Raw genomic sequence first — 16844 nt, 5'->3', positions numbered from 1 at the left:
TAAACTATCTTATTGCAATTACTTTATATGCCCAGTCCATTATATTTTCTTTAATTCAGTTTTACCATGCTGCTGGCCCTTTCATTAATAAGTTTAATGATTCTTTGACACCACTTACCTTAAAATAAAACTTAGATATATAATCACTGGCTATCTTCCTAGGTGCTTGGATAAGATATGAAAGCAAGAGAGTTAAGAGTTTTTTCCGGCCAGGCGCGGTGGCTCAAGCCTGTAATCCCAGCACTTTGGGAGGCCAAGACGGGTGGATCACGAGGTCAGGAGATCGAGACCACCCTGGCTAACACAGTGAAACCCTGTCTCTACTAAAAAAAATACAAAAAACTAGCTGGGCGAGGTGGCGGGCGCCTGTAGTCCCAGCTACTCGGGAGGCTGAGGCAGGAGAATGGCGTGAACCTGGGAGGCGGAGCTTGCAGTGAGCTGAGATCCGGCCACTGCACTCCAGCCTGGGTGACAAGGTGAGACTCCGTCTCAAAAAAAAAAAAAAAAAAAAGAATTTTTTTCTTTTAAGATAAAGATTTGAACTTATTTCGAGCTTATTTCATAATGTGAAAAAAAAGCCATGGAAAGAGAGATGTTAGAGAAACAGTAAAGATAGGACAATTAATGAGTCAAATCCCAGAAAGAGCAGGAGGGCAAAAAATTCAAAACACAAATGTCTGGATGACTCTTGGTTACAGAAATAACTTTTCTTCTGATAGTGAAGAAAGGAGGAAAGGCTGGCTGTGTGTATACACACACACACACAAATTTTGTAAGTAAAGGGCAAGAATTTGAAGATGTTCATACCAAATGAGCAGTCTTACTGAGAGTCAGGATTGGGTGGTGCAGCAGATGATGTGAAGAGATCATATGGATTTGAATATTCACTGATGGAAACAGGAAAGAGACCTATTGGAACAACCGCGGAGTCGGGGGTAAAAAGGGAGTTGGCTGTACTCATCTGTGGCGGGAAATCAGGGATGTACAGGAAAAGCTCAGGTGCTTGCAGTGATGTGCTGTGGGATTGAGGTAGGTCAACGTAAGGAGGAAAGCCAGCGTGTGGCGAATGGACACAGAAAACATGGGTGATATCAAGAGTAGGATCCATGACAAGGCTGAAAAGGAGAAGTGGCAGCAAAGGAGTTGGCCCCTGGAAGAGTAGGCAGTTTTGGCCAAAAAGGCACAGGAAGAGGTTGGCGATAATGAGTCCACAGGTAGACAGTTCCAGAAGATGACAAGATTTCCATGTGAGCATCATTGGTGTCTGTCACTCAAGTAACACAAAGGTCTCATCTCAACCTCTCAAAAGATTTTGGGAAGGGATGCAGGGACAGGCTAGGACATATGACTTCATTGAATAACATCAGTGTGACATGGAGCTCTCACACACTGGTAAGGAGTAAGAGGTGCTTTTTTCATAGAGTCAGCACTTGACCTACCCTCAAGACATTCCATGTGACACAGGGCTGAAGATCACAGGGAAGGGGAGAAGGGTTCAGTCGACTTACTTGCAAAGGACCCACTTGAGAGGGACCGAGCACTGCGTTAAGCCTTTCTCAGGCATCATCTCATGTAATACCCATAGCAACAGTGAAGCAGCATTATTAGCATCCCTACTTCATCCATGAGAAAACAGGCTCTGAGAGGTAAGTTATTTGTTCTATTTCATAGGTAAGAAATGCTAGGGGTCTCGTGCTCAGAACTATCAGACTCCAAAGTCTATTTTCATAATGACTACAGCACGTAATCCCCACCCCCCACCCCCCCCAAAATAAGGAAACAGGATTCAGAAGAGGGAGAGAAGTGGGAAAAGGCACTTAACAATTTATCAAGATGAGCATTCAGGCACTTTGTTTTTTCCAAAGGGGGAGGAAAGCCCTAGCAAAGGGCACCCACTACAGAGGTGCCCTTCTGCACGTAGTGAAACTGTACCCGTGTCCACAGGAAGAAATAGTGTTTTTAAAAATGGAGAATCCATTAAACAAACATACACCAGGAATAGAAAGTAAACCCAAAGGCTTTGTACCTGTTGTTCCTGACTGTTCCATCTCTGCCTGGGATGTTCTTTTCTAGGTGTTTCCATGACTGTCCCTCACTTCCTTCATCTTATTACTCAGATCTATTTCACACAGGTCTTCCCTGACCACCCAAGTTAAAACTTAGACCCACCATCTCCACCATCACTACTTGGACACTCCCTGTGACCTTCATCTAACATATTGCATATTTTGTTTACTGTCTGCACCACTACATGTAAGCCCCATGGGTGCGGGGCTTTTTGTCTGTTTTGTTTACTGCTATACTCCTGGCATCTAGAAAGATTTCTGGCCCGTGATAGAAATGCAAATATCTTAAAATTTATCTCAAGGTCAAGCAAGTGTCCACTGACACCCCTACATTCATGCACATGCAGTCATGCACACACACTTGTCCTGAAGAGCAGAGCTCCCAGGTAAAGCTAGACATGAGAACACGGCTTGTGCCTGTGGCATACATTTCTAACTCTACTCAAAATCCTCTCCCTCCTTCTTTCTTATCAGTAGAACCCAAATTACGTTTGAGGGCAGAAGCATACAATCAATCAATGAATCAGTGCTAACCCGCTATATTTATCAGCTTCTCTAGCTGAGAATGACTGCATGGCATCTCAGTTCTGGTCAACAAGCTGAAAAGTATGGTTTTCGGGTGAGGCTTCCCAAAATGCTCTTTACAAGGGAGTAGCATCCACTGACACGCACCACCCTGCCTTTGCCCTTCTTCTTCCTGCCATGTGAATGTGATGTCAGCGGTTACCTTGGGCCATCAGGCAATTCAGGATGGATAAGTCTGCTTAGTTGTGTTTTCTGTGACTTGCAGCTGAATGCGATCCTGTCAAAAACCCTGAGGTCAAAGCTGTGCTTTCCACTCTTATCTCTTTAGCACAAATGCCACTTCCTCAGCAAAACCCATCCCTGCCTTCAAGTTAGGCCTCCTTTAAGTAATCTCACAGCCCTGTGAACCCTTTGTTCATAGCACTAATAACAAGCATGGTAATTTAATTACTTATGGATTTAACAAAGTAGGAAAGGGCTATGCTTCTTGTATTGTTTGCCCTGCACACAGCACATTGTATTCTCTCACTATATAATTATTGAAATAAGATCGAATAATATAAGAGATCACATTAATTATCAGATATGCAGCATAGCCATTAAATGCTGAGTGAGGGAGAGGTGGTAGAGACCAAGAGTGGATAGGCTAAATCACTTTACTAAGCAAAAACCTGAAAGGAAAGAATGTGTTCCTCCTATTGAGCCTCTTCAGACATCACTCATTCTTCAGAGTTCAGCTCTGAAAATATGTTTCTCCAAGAAAATATACTGGACATACTAGTCACTTTATGCCACTTTGATCTCCTCCTTTCTTGGAATCCTCCCATAAGACAATGAAAATAGAGTATATACAAGTGAAAATAACACTCACTTGTATTGGGTAATACTCTTGAACTGTTTTCTGGTCATTCCATTTGTAATGGCCTTTAGCAGCCTGGCGCTGGAAGGCAGCAATAGTGTCTGTTGTTCATTTATTCACTCATCAGGCATGCAATGTATTCAGTGCCTAAAGTGCCAGTTCTTGGGAGTTCGAAGCTACACAAAGCAAAGTCTCTGCTCTTATGTAATTCAGTCTATTGGGCAAACAAGTAAACAGGTCATTGGAATATGATGTGTCAAGTGCTGCAATAAATACAGTAAATTCCACACATTTAATGGCTTCAGTACAGGAGTTCAAGACTAGCCTGGAGAGCATGGAGAAACATCTCTACAAAAAAGAAATACAAAAGAAGATGGGGGGCCGGGCACGGTGGCTCACGTCTGTAATCCCAGCACTTTGGGAGGCCGAGGTGGGTGGATCACCTGAGTTCAGGAGTTCAAGACCACCTTGGGCAACAGAGTGAAACCCCATCTCTACTAAAATACAAAAAAAGAAAAGAAAATTAGCTGGGCATGGTGGTGCATGCCTGTAGTCCCAGCTATTCAGGAGGCTGAGGCAAGAGAATCACTTGAGCCTTGGAGGTGGAGGTTGCAGTGAGCCAAGATCGCACCACTTGGGCGACAGAGTGAGACTCTGTCTCAAAAAAAAAAAAAAAAGAAAGAAAGAAAGAAAGAAAGAAACTGGGTGTGTTGGCGCACACCTGAAGTCCCAGCTACTCAGAGGCTGAGGTGTGAGGATCACCTGAGCACCTGGGGAAGTTGAAGCTGCAGTGTGTCATGATCGCGCCATTGCACTCCAGCCTAGATAAGAGTAAGACCCTGACTCAAAAAAAAAAAAAAAAAAAAAAAAGGAAAGAAAATTCTGCACATCACAGAAGTGGTATCCCACCCAGGTTGGGGGCATGCATGGAAGGCTTCCTAGAGATATGGGAGTTGAAGGTTCAGCATTAGTTGCCTAAGATGGAAGGGGACGTTCCAAGCAAAAGCAGCAGCTTGCCTTACTTCAGAAATTGCATGAAGTTCTGTGTGACTGATTATGTCCACAAAAGCCATGAGGCCAGAGGAGTAAGCCGGGCACAGAATATCAAGGACCATTGCTAGTCTTGGTTAAGTTTGTATTTTATCCCACAGGCAACAAAAGGCATAGAAAAATTTTATTCAGAGAAAATCCACTGTGCAACTTAGAGAGCTCACCAATGAAAGGATGAAGCAGGTGGTGAGGCTGGGTTCAGTTTGCTTTTTGAAGTGAATAATATGAGAAATGGAGAAGGAAAGTCCCAGGGCAGTAGATAAAGAAGTGGGGCATTCACTGAGATATTCGGGGAACAAAATGGACAAGATTTGGTGAGTTGACAACAAATGTACCCTTCTGCTCCTCTCTCCCTCCCAAGGTCTCATGCCCAGGCCTATTTACAGGTTCATTTTCTTACCTTTAAGTCAAAGGCAGCCTCTAGCAGAGCAGTTCACGGTTGCACCCAGGCTCCGTTTTACACCCCACACTCCCAACACCCCTTTTCATTTCTTCTCATTGTACTTTTTGCTACAGATAAACATCTTAAATGATAACAGAAAGCTTTTTTGTGGAGAATAATCAAGCAACAAAGCCACATTTCTTATTCTGGAAACATTTTCCAGTACCTTAGAGCTGGTGACTTTCAATTTCCCTAAAATCTGATGCCACCACACCCTAGAAGCCAGAGGTCTGTAGAAGTATTTCAGCAGTTGACATTTTCACACACGGGAAAATTAGCCTATGTAGATATTTTAGAGCATAAAGAGGTGCTTAAGGAGTACACAGATGTTCTTAAGAATGAGAACTGCAACACTGGATGGCTGCTAGCAATAAAACCCTATCAAACTGAGTAAACCTGAAGCACGAGATGAAGTATTTTGACCCACATAAGATTTCTGAGTCCCACTTTCACAGGGAACTAGAACCTGGCAGGGCAAAACAGCACCATGTGGGAAGCGGATGCTTGGCTGTTGCTTCAAGGACTGGCGATTGAGAATGGCTGAGCCACTGTGACTTCCTGGGGCAGAGCAGCTCTCACCAGGAGGAGGTGAACTGCACTCCTTCCCTTCAGCTCACTGCTCTCCGTCACTTTTGGAGGTTAATGAAGACACTGCAACATATCCAGTAAAAACTGAATCACCTGGATGCTGGAGACTCTGGCCATCAAAATGCTGCAACTCATGAAAGACTGTGAGGCGTCTGTCTCAATCCCATCACACTAACAGGAAATCAAGATGAGGCTTCTCCATGATCTCCTATCTAGGCCTACTGCCCTAGAGAAGACCCTTTGAGAGCCACTTGAGACTTTGCAGATACCCAGAAAAGCCCAATCACGGGACTGAGGTCAAATCCTGAAACTTGGCCCGAAGCTCACTTGACATCAGCTGAGTAAAGATAACATCAGGGCTACCCTGACAAATCTGAAGGGCAGTGTCTTTCAACAAAGTCTACCCTGTTTGAGAGCTGGGAATGTGGGGAGGGAACTCTCTTTAATCAGTATTATCTGGGTTTACATGATTGCTCAAATGCGGTGCTTCTGGCAAACACTTTGCTCCAAAATAAGCACCCCCACAGCTAGCAGCAGGTGTTTCCCTGGAGCTCAGTAACTGCAAGCTCATTTGCCAGAACCAGACCACTAGTGAGTAGAAACCCTAAAACCAACTTGCCCTTGGTCCTGTATGTCTCTGTCACAGCCAGTCTCTCCATGTCCTCGACAAAGCAGCACCATTAAATTATCCTTGATTTAATACATACTTCTGAACTATACAATCCCTCTCCCCACTGGGTCCCACCTCCCCAATATTCACTTTTCATTTCTATCACCCCACTCATTACAAGGACTTCTGACTGATCTGTCTCCTCCATTAGATGCCAAGTTCCTTTAAAGAAGGCACCTGCCACCTTAGTCTTTATACCTTCAGAGTTGATCATGGTGCTTGGCATGTGGTAGGCTATTAAACATTTGTTGAATGAGTTAAGCAGATCCCATATTGTCTCTTGCCTGTAATTTTTTGGGGAAAACCCACCTTGACCATATCAACAAGGTGAAACTCTCCCATTCAAGACCCCAAATCAGGAGATCAATAAGACTAAAACTTAAATCTAGGTTTTCTTTCATTTACTTCTAAAATCGGTAAGAAAAATACACGTATCAGTTTTTGAAATCACTGATTAGTTAGCAAATGAAGAATATAAGAATAGCTACATTTGAAAGACTAGCTAACTGTGCAAAAGATTTAGAAAAACAGTAGGACCCCAAGAACTTAATGGGCACAAAAACAATTCACTAAAATAAAAAATACACAAGGCTAAGAAAATATGAAAAAACTTTCCAATCTTATTGGACATTATTTGCCTATTAAATTAACAAAGTTTTAACCATAATGGTAATTGAGAAAAGGTAGTGTGAAGTCAAAGGGCACTCATACACATTCAAACACTGAATGGAGGGTGGTTATCAACATGGCTATATGAAGAAACCTTAAAACCAGCTATGTCCAAGGCATGTGAGACTACATGTGTGTGTATATATACATACCTATGTACATATATATTAAAATTTAAGCTAAAAATCTTATATTTTTCTGTAAACTTCTAAAATCATATGCCCTAGGAAACCAAAGTGTTGATTAGACTTTACGCAGTATGACTTAGAAAATAAGAACATGGCTCTATCACTAGCTATATGACCATCAGCAAGTTGACTTTTTGGGCTTAGTTTCATCAGTAAAATGGTAATAATAATAAAAGAACCTACTTGACAGAGTTGGTGTAAAGATTAAATGATAATATAAAAGTGTAGAACAGTGCCTGGCATACAGAGTGCTCAATAAATGTGAAATGCTCTTACTCCACATATCAGAAATTTAGAAACAGCCAAATGTTTAATGACAGAATACTTCAAAAGATTATGGTAAATCCATACAATAGCATATTAGTATACAGTCATTAAAATGTTGCTCATGAAGAGTTTTTTAATGATGTCGGGATAATGCTTATATTAAGTGAAAAGGCATGATATAAAATTGAATATATAGTATGATTTCAATTATGTAAAATATACATCAATATGTAGAAAAAGATCTAGCAGAAAGCATACTAAAATATTAAAAGTGATTATTTGGGGTAGCAGTATTTGACCTGCTTGCTATTTTCTTCTTTATACTTTTCTATCATCGACTTTTTTTCTTTTTTTTTTTTACAGTAAGGAAAATATTACTTTTAAAATCAGGAAAACACCGTAATTTTAAAATGTTAAAGTAACAAATGGATAATTTTGAAAACTTATAGAAACGCCCAACTTTTCACATATAAATGATGTAACACAGAAATTACTGTAGCTTTCCAAAACTCAATTATTTCCTGTTGAATTTACAAATGTGTATACTCCATTAATGCAAAATAATTATCACAAGCAACATAAAGCAGTAAATATCCCTTGGTTGAATTTGTTTATAAATGAATGTCTGAAATTGAGCACAAACAATGCACGCGCTCCCTGACTAAAAACGACCCACAGTCCCTTCGGCCAGCCTCCTCCACTCTAAGCAGCAGTGCCGGCCCCCAGCTGGTTCTGCTCCAGAGCTCCCTTCTAAGCCAGGAGCAGCAGTGGGCCTTGCTGGCAGCTCCTCCCATCTTCACTCCGTGCTCTGGCAACTTTTCCCTTTTCTATTCATCCAACTGCAAGGTTCTCATTCCTTTTGCAATTTTCAAAGGGAAGAACGCCTCCTGTCTGGTTATAAGAAAAAGAAGGTTAAGGTTTTCCCTTCACTCTGAGTAAACACTCCAGAACCCTTTTCAGTTCTTTATGCACTTTTCCCCTCCTCAACAGCTTTCAACCCTGTGTTCCTCAACCCTACCTCTCGGGTTATCTTACCTTATCATTAGTGCAAAACACTATGTTCATTTCAATCCGTTTTTGCCCTTACAGAACTCAATCTATTAAGTATATAAATATCAGCCAACACAAACACCAGTCAAGTTTTTAACAATAGTAATAAAGAGAATAAACAATCACAATTTACAAGAGACATCAGGAAATTGTTCATAGTCTTACTAAAGCATTTCTTTGAAGCAAATCTCAAAAGAAACCTCTTGTTTATCAATTAGGATTTTCACCTAAATAGCACTGGGTTAGACATACATTTCAGCCATAATGCTGAAAAAGTATTCTAATTAAAATGTATCAGTTGTTCATCCAAACATCCATCTGCATTGCAGTAATCAAATCATTTATGATTGCATATTTTTAAAGTGCTATAAGCGCAACTCCCTAGATGTTAACATACTTTGTTGCTATATGGAACTTAACTCTCTACTGTCTTTTTAACAATAAAAGCTACCCTTACACAACCCACCAGTTTAATGAACACCATACTTTATAAATTAATACAACACAATCTAAATGCACCATAAATTTATATTTGTTAATTCTGATATTAGAACATTTATACATTTCAAACTACATAAAAATAGGACAAACAATATAAAATAGAAATTTGTTGACAACTTACGTCCAAAACATCACTATTTCTTATATTGCAATTAAGCAACAAGACAGCTTACACAGCTCTCCAGAAAACATAGTGTTTTTTGTGGAGTGTTATCAACAAAAATCAGGACAATCCCACACAATAATGTCTCCAATTTATTATCTTTTCCACAGTACACATTTTTCACAAACCATAAATCCTTTGCGGTTATTCAAAGTGTGTAAACAATTGCCTGAATCCCCATATCTCCCCACCTCGGCTTAAGGTTATGAATGTTTTAAGTCCTTCAATCAAGTTTCAACTCTTCCACTTGCATAAGGAATCAAGAGCCTTCTCTCTTTAAATTATGTATATTTTATCATACAGCCTGCAATGCAGTAAATCACAGTGAAAGCCCTGGGGAAAACAAAACATGATCTTTACAGCGGGACTTGAAACTTCACAATAGTAAAAGCAGTTAAAGAAGCTTCCCATAGTAAAAGCGTGGGTTTTCATTTCCAGAAATCAAGTCAATTAGAAACCCTAGGTTCTACTTAAAAACCCATTTTGATCTAAAAGTGAAAACAGTCCCCTATCCATAGTCATTTTATAAACTCTACACAGTTTCACTCGCAGAGATTTTTTTTTTTTTTCCAGTCTGGAAAACAGTAGTGCAATTAGTTTTACTTCTTATAAGTTATTTAGTCCAGGATGTAAATAGCTCTGTGGAAAGATAAGAAGATGCTCTGGTAAACAAGAAAATTTTTGCAAGCCCATGCTGGCTTACGAGTCCATTAAAGCTTGTAAGTCCATAGTGGCTTTCAACAAAATGTTGTATATACATCACTAATAACAAAGCAGAAATAAATAGGCAGAAATGACTGTAAACTGTCTCATTTCAATGATTTTTCGGTAATAACTGGCTTGATGAATTGATTATATATAGTCACTTAAATAAGCAGACAGTAGACAGTCGCCCTCCTGGACGTTCCACTCTGGCATCTGGCCTGGAAAGCCCCGATGGAGTTACATTCCTAAAATTAAAAGAAACCCAAAAAAAAGTGGGGCGTGGAGGGCGGGGAATAATAGTTTACAGATGCCATTTGAATGGGATTCCATCAAGTCAGCCAGTTCACTTAGATTTCTTCTTAAAAAGGCTTTTGATTTTTGATGACTTTTTGCTTTTCTCTCCATTATGACAAAGGTCATGTGGGATGCTGCTTATTCTGGCAACACTTGGGGCTTCCTGAACTGGTTTACTGTCATTGCCAGCTGAGGAACACGATGTGTGGCGAGGTTTAGGCACCGGGATGCCACTGGAAAGCTGGTTCATGCTACAGGATTTCTCCAAAATTCCATTGTACACTTTGCTTGCAGGACTGAAGATCATACTCTTAGTTTCTGTCAGACCTACACAGTCGGGAGAACCCCAAGACACATCCGCAGTTACAGGCGAATCCCCTCGGGAGGAGTCCTCTAGGGACACCTCATCTCTTGATATCTTTCGAGGAGATAATGTTTGGTATATCTCGAGGCTTAAAGGAGGAGACTGTTTCCTTCCAATGGAAGAATTTAAGGAGTCACATTCTGAAGCTGTGTCTGGCACTTCCCTGAATGGAAACACAAACAAAGGTACAAATTTTAAATCAGTATGTTCTTAAGAGTACTAGCAGACATTCTAACTAAAACAACTTTCGTTGCTTATTGAAATTTAAAAGAGGGAAATGATACGATTCTATATACATTTTAGCAAAATGAGAACATTACTTCTTTAAATAATATGGCTTCTCAAAACTCAATGTTGGATTTTTAACATAAACCATAATAATGAAATCTTACAAACTACAGACAATATAAGTTATACCTTCTTTTTGTCAAATAAATTAAAATGTTAAATTTTACAGGTGATTCAGCTATCATCTCAGCTACTTTTATGTTTTATTTCAATACTATGTTTCTTTCTAAATCGGAGTTGACACTATTTTAAAAGATGAATTTTAGTCACTGCCTCTCCCTTTTCATTAACTTGATGAGCTATAGCTTTGTTAGGAAGGAAGGAATATACATGAAAGGAATTATACTAAAATATAAGTTCTACCAAATTTAAAAGGGGGCAGGGAATCGAGGTGCATCAGAGTATGGCAGTGGAGGAGGGGGCAAACATATGATGCTATTTAGAAAAAAAAAACAGACATTCAGTGAATTCTCACAGCATTCTTACTCTTCAATGTTTTCCTCCTTTTCTCCACAGTGGAAATATAAATTTTGTAACCCCACAACCAACATATAGTAAATGCCATCACCCATTCCTTCAAATCTCTCTCAAATCCACCATTCCTTATTACGCTCCCTGCTCCCATTCTTCCTCTGAAACAGCAAGGAACTCACCTAAATGATTGCAACGGCTTCCTAACCGGTCTCCCTGCTTTCATTCTCGCTCTTCCCTCCCAGTTACTTCTCCACACAGCCATTAAAGTGATTTTTTAAAAACTCGAGCAAAATATATCATTCACTTACTTGAAACTTCCCAGTGCTTTCTCTCATACTCAGAGTAAGATCCAAAGCCCTAGTCAAAGAGTACCAGGCTTGTACATGTGGTCCCTGGCTATCTCCAACTGTACACTCCCTCGTGTTCCTGTAACATGCCACCCTCAAGACTCCTCAGGGCCCTGCACTTGCTGTTCCCTCTGCTTGGTGTTATCTACTCTCCATCTCCACATGGCTTACTTCTCCAGGGTATGCAGGTTACTCCTGCCTCCCCTAACCACCTTATCTGGAACAGCATTCTCTTTTGTTTTACCTGTCTTTGTTTGCAACCCCAAAACTTACCAAAACCTAAAATGATATTTTATATTAACTTGTCTATAGGCAGTATCCCCAGAAAAAAGGAAATAAATAAGGACAAGGAGCCTTATTAACTTCTCTGCACTAGAAGAATGGCAAGCTCACGGTGGGTACTTCATAAATATGTGTTGGACAAATGAATGGAAGGGTGGGTGAATGAATCAATGAACAGAATGAGATATTAAAGAACAGGGATCACATCTCACTCACTTTTTTTTTTTCTTGAGAGCTTTACTACTTAGTCTCATTCACTTTTGCATGTACGGAGCCCAAGGTGAATACTGTTCACTCCATGAAAGGAAATGATTAAGAAATGAAAGGGAGAGTCAAGGTAAAAAGTGGCAAAAGAAATACGGTGTGAGAAGGGAACAGAGCTGAAGACAGAACAGAAAGGCAAGAGTACACATGATTATAACCCAGCAGCTGGAACCAGGCTAGGGCCTTGTCTCACTTGTCTTGGCAGCTCATGCTATTGGCAAAGGCACCTCTCATAGCAAGGACTAAATTCGTATTTAGGAAATGAATAAACTGAATGATCTCTTACCTTAGATGGCCTATGAGTACTATCATTTTCATGTTATTGATGTACACATTTACTGGAGGTCTGGCACTCACTTTTGATGAATATTCTATGTTAATACCACATTTTAGATACAGACTAAGATTGCTTAGTCATTTCTATGTACTTCACTCACACATGTCTATGAAGATTGTCTTTACTACACTATAAGCTCTCAAAAGGTACAAAACCCCCTAAAGACCTAACTAATGGTTTCATATAATACACCTGCGTGTGCTGCATCATTCTCAAATTCTTTTACAATTCGATAATGGGTAGTGCTAACAGAAAGTAAGCAGCAGTTCAGGTATGAGGAAATGATCAGACTCAGAAATCAATCATTGGTAGAGGCATTTCTGCAAAGCTTTTCTTTGGAATGGCTGTCAATTAATTGAGCAGAATATCTCATGTTCCCTGGAGCTGTTCAGCTTCCAAAGAGCAGAAGCTGATTTAGTTACAATTTTACGAATTTATTTTCTTTTCTGTTATGTGGCTTGGCTGCTTTGTGTGTGAAATTCTAAGCTAGGCTAAAAATATTTTAAAAACTAGCCTCTAAACTCTGAACAATGTGTGAAAAGAATATTGATTTAAGTCAGGAGACTTGGGTTCCTAAGCTGGTCCTACCATTAATCAGTTGTAAAAGCCTCAGCAAATCACTTGGTTTCTTGAGGTCTCAATTTTCCTATCTGTTAAAGTAGGAAAATTTGATTAATCACTAATGTTACCTTCTAGTTCTAACATTTGAATTCTGTAATGACAAGAATCCAAAGTGTTGCTGCTTCTGCATAACTAATCTGACTTGGATAATAAGATTTAATACAACTTCAAATTTTATTTTCTTGCAGAGTACATATTCTTTGAAATGTTGAACTTAACTATGTGTACCACTTATGCCATTTTTTCTATTTCTTTTTTCCCCAGAGTGACATGGAGTTGAATTCACACTATACTTGTATAAGAAAACTTGAAGTGAGGTTTAAATGAGCATATATGTGCATAAGGCATAGAACATTAAAAAATCAGTAAATATTTAACATTATTATTTTGTAAGAATTCTGGTGGTTCAATAGAGGAGAGACTGAAAATGAAAAGGAAGAAAAGTTTTCCAAATTCAAATTCTTCTCTTATTTATGAGAGCTAGCTATGAAATTTTGACATTGCTGTTGAAATGAGAACTGAACGCTTCATCAATGCAGAAAGTTTGATGAGACAGTGCAGCTCTCGAGTTTTCCTTCTGATTTCCAGAAACCACACAAGATCAGTTCTGTCAGTAAGTCATCTTGCTGGTGACTACGTTCATACTGCAAAGACAGACGAAAAGCTAGTCATAAAGTGTTAACCAAGCAAAGCTGCATCAGATTCTCCAACTGCAATGAGGGTACAAAACCTGCATTATCTCCTTAGGAATATGCTGCACTGATCACTTGCAAATCATAACATTTCTTTTACTACTAGATAGTTAGGAATGAAAAATTATTATTTGATGATAATGTCGCCTAGAGTCACACGATAAAGAGTGTGGACCACTCCCTTTCACTTCTCAAAGAAGAGGGTAAAGCCTTTGGGGCCACATAGCTACTAAGTGTCAATACCTGAAACTAACACTCAATACCATACTGCTTTTAAAGAGGAATGCAGTTCAAGAACAGAGATCCTCAAATTAACAGTTTCATGGAGCATTGATGTCATTAAGTTGGACTGAAATACACTGCTGCTACGCCCATTTTGTTATTAATTTACTTTTCTCCTTTAAGTTCCTGACATTTTCTTAAACCTTTGGCATATGATACTGCTTATGTGTTAGCAAGCACCAGCACATAACAGAATAAATCATTAAGTGACAATAAATATTTTTAAGTCAGTCATATTTGATATTTCTTTGTGTTCAAGTATATTTAAGCTCATGCTTTTCTATTTTACATATAAAATTGTTCTCATGACAAGTTTATGCTCTGAGATCTGAGTCAACTGTGTCCAGTGACCTCTAAGCAGTTACATCTCAAAATATCTACCTACATGTCTGTGGCAGGCAGAATTCTAAGGCGGTTCCCAAATTCCCAGCCTCTGGTGTACACCCACCTTCTTCAAGTTTTCCAGTCAAACATAAATATAGATGCGGCTGTAAAGGGATTCTGAAGACAAAATTAAGGCTCCAAACTAGTTAATCTTAATATAGGGAGATTATTATCCAGGTGAGCCTTTGAAATTTTAGTCTAGAGATCAGAGAGACAGAAGTTGGAGACTCAAAGCAAAGGAGGAATCTACAGCAGGGAAATTCTCTGTTGCTGGCTTTGAAGATGGATATCCTGTGGCAAGGAACAGTGGGCAGCCTCCAGGAACTGAGAGCAGCCGCCATGCGGCTGACAGAAAGCACAGACACGGGGACCTCCGTCCTGGAGCCACAGGAAATGCAGTTCACCATAATCACATGAGCTTTGAGAACTGCAAGCTCCAGATGAGAATGCACCCTGGCCAACACCGTGATTTTACCCTTCTAAGGCCCTGAGCAAAACCCCCAGTCACACCAGGCTTGGAATTCTGAGGTACAGAACTAAGAGCTAAAACATGGGTGATGTCTGAGGCTGCAAAGTCTATGGTACCTTGATATGCAGCAACAGAAAACGGAAACAATGCACCACTCCTCCTGACCCCTCCTCACACCTTATCCCCAACCCAGCCCCAACATGCCCTGCAGATTATTCACTGCCAATACCATTGCTTTTCAGCAGAGAAGTAAATGGCCTCTTCCTCCTCTTCATTTCGATAAAGCGCAGGGCAACTTGACACTGAGAGGATATCTGGATCAGGGGAAGGCAAGGAGTGCGGCGTGTGCTGGGGGTGGTGAGGGTGCCGGGGGTGTGACGGGTGGGGGGCGTGTGGAGCAAGCTGAGCTCGCTGAGGCTGAGGCGAGGACGGCATGATGCTGCGGCGCGAGCGGCACAGGCTGCTGCTTCTGGCTAATGATCCAGGAGGTTTAGCCATGGTCCCTGAAAAACACCAAGAAAGAAAGATGCTCATGAAGTCCAGGGTCCCCTTTACAGTCACCACAAATACATACACACAAGAGAACTGATGTCACTAATATGTCACTATTTCATCTCCCTTTATTGAAAGTTACTGTACAGTTATTACCATTCTCTACCACCTACACTCAGAAAGTTAAGAATAGAAACAAACAAAAAAAACAGGTCTAAAAAACAAACAGAAGTGAACATAAACATGAGGCTTTAAGAGAAAATCTAAATGTACTAACCAAAAAGGCTTAAAAATTTACCTAAGACAACAAATCTTTAAATTTAAAAACCTGTATTGTATCACAAATTTTTATGAGTGTTAACACAAAGACAGGACAACAGAATAAAGTAAAGTGGATTTTTACCAATGGATATCTCTTGAAATATCACAAGTTCTTTGAACCTCAATCAGTTTTAAGTCAAGGAAATCACTTAACTACTGTATGCACAGTCTCACAGCTGGTGAGGCAGAGCTCAGACCAAAACTTGTTTCTTGAATACCCACTACTGTGGAACTAAACAGAAATCTTAGATCCAACTGTTTCCGCTACCAGTCTCAGTCAAGACTCATGCAGGTGGGTAAACAAACTTCCCCTACATCTTCAATGTCCTCACTAAATGGGCATTCCATTTCTTACTCTTAACTGAACGAACATAGTTCACCTAATAACAACCTTCTCAAGCTGAAGCTGTTCGCTCCTGCATGGTTCAGATGCTATAGCATCAGGACAAAAGGTGGGTGGCTTTGCTCCCTAGTACTGTCTGCATACCCTTACTTCTGCATCCTTTTATACAAATGCATTGTGCTGAAGCGAACACTATTAAGGGACATGACTGCATCTTCCACCTCCATTTCACTAGTCACTTCCTGGACGGTCTCTGTCTTACCGGTCCTTACAACCCATCATCAACGCGGGCAACTTCACTTGTAAGACCTAGCCAACACCCTGACCAATCAAGGTTTCACCTCTTCTCCCCTGACCTTCACTTCTGCACCACCACACACTCTCATGCCTTGTCCCACCATCATTCAGAACTGTGCTGTCTTTGAATATAAGTCAGACTGGGCATGGTGGTTCACACCTGTAATCTCAACACTTGGGAAGGCCAAGCAGGGAGAATCACTTGAAGCCAGGAGTTTGAAACCAGCCTGGGCAACATAGCGAGATCCTGTCTCTACCAAAACAAACAAACAACAACAAAAAGACATTAGACATTTAGATTCTGACCATGGTCCACCTTTCCATTTCATACAGTGTGTTCCCTCCACTTATGTATCCTACTGTCAACCCATGCTCAAGGACCTTACTCTACTGGTTATTCTTTCTCCTGCCTTGTCATTGTCTGCCTTTCCCCCTCTCACAGCATTTAAAAGCAAATTCTGAAAAGACAAACGTAAAGAATGAGCAAATGACAATAACAGCAACAAAAAACCCCTCTACCCCAGACTGATTTTCAGCTGACATATCTCTG

At 40.3% G+C, this 16844-nt stretch overlaps 1 protein-coding gene across 3 annotated transcripts in view; it reads right to left on the bottom strand.

Moving 5' to 3' along the window:
* Positions 1-8882: 8882 nt before the first annotated feature.
* The window catches only part of STIM2 (stromal interaction molecule 2), a 164626-nt gene continuing 156664 nt past the window's right edge, over positions 8883-16844 (bottom strand). For 2 of the 3 annotated variants that reach the window (XM_025386407.1, XM_025386408.1), the window contains 2 exons: positions 15071-15344; positions 8885-10564 (listed from right to left, as the gene is read on the bottom strand). In XM_025386407.1, the coding sequence (XP_025242192.1) occupies positions 10087-10564; positions 15071-15344 (752 nt within the window). In that variant the 3' untranslated portion in view covers positions 8885-10086. Of the gene's footprint in view, positions 10565-12008; positions 12080-15070; positions 15345-16844 lie in introns of all 3 variants that reach the window. The other variant, XM_025386409.1, reaches the window with a different exon arrangement.

The sequence above is a fragment of the Theropithecus gelada genome, chromosome 5 (genome assembly GCF_003255815.1).
Source record: "Theropithecus gelada isolate Dixy chromosome 5, Tgel_1.0, whole genome shotgun sequence".
Taxonomy (NCBI): domain Eukaryota; kingdom Metazoa; phylum Chordata; class Mammalia; order Primates; family Cercopithecidae; genus Theropithecus; species Theropithecus gelada.
The sequence above is the reverse complement of the archived record's forward strand: the minus strand, read 5'-3'. Positions and strand labels throughout refer to the sequence as shown.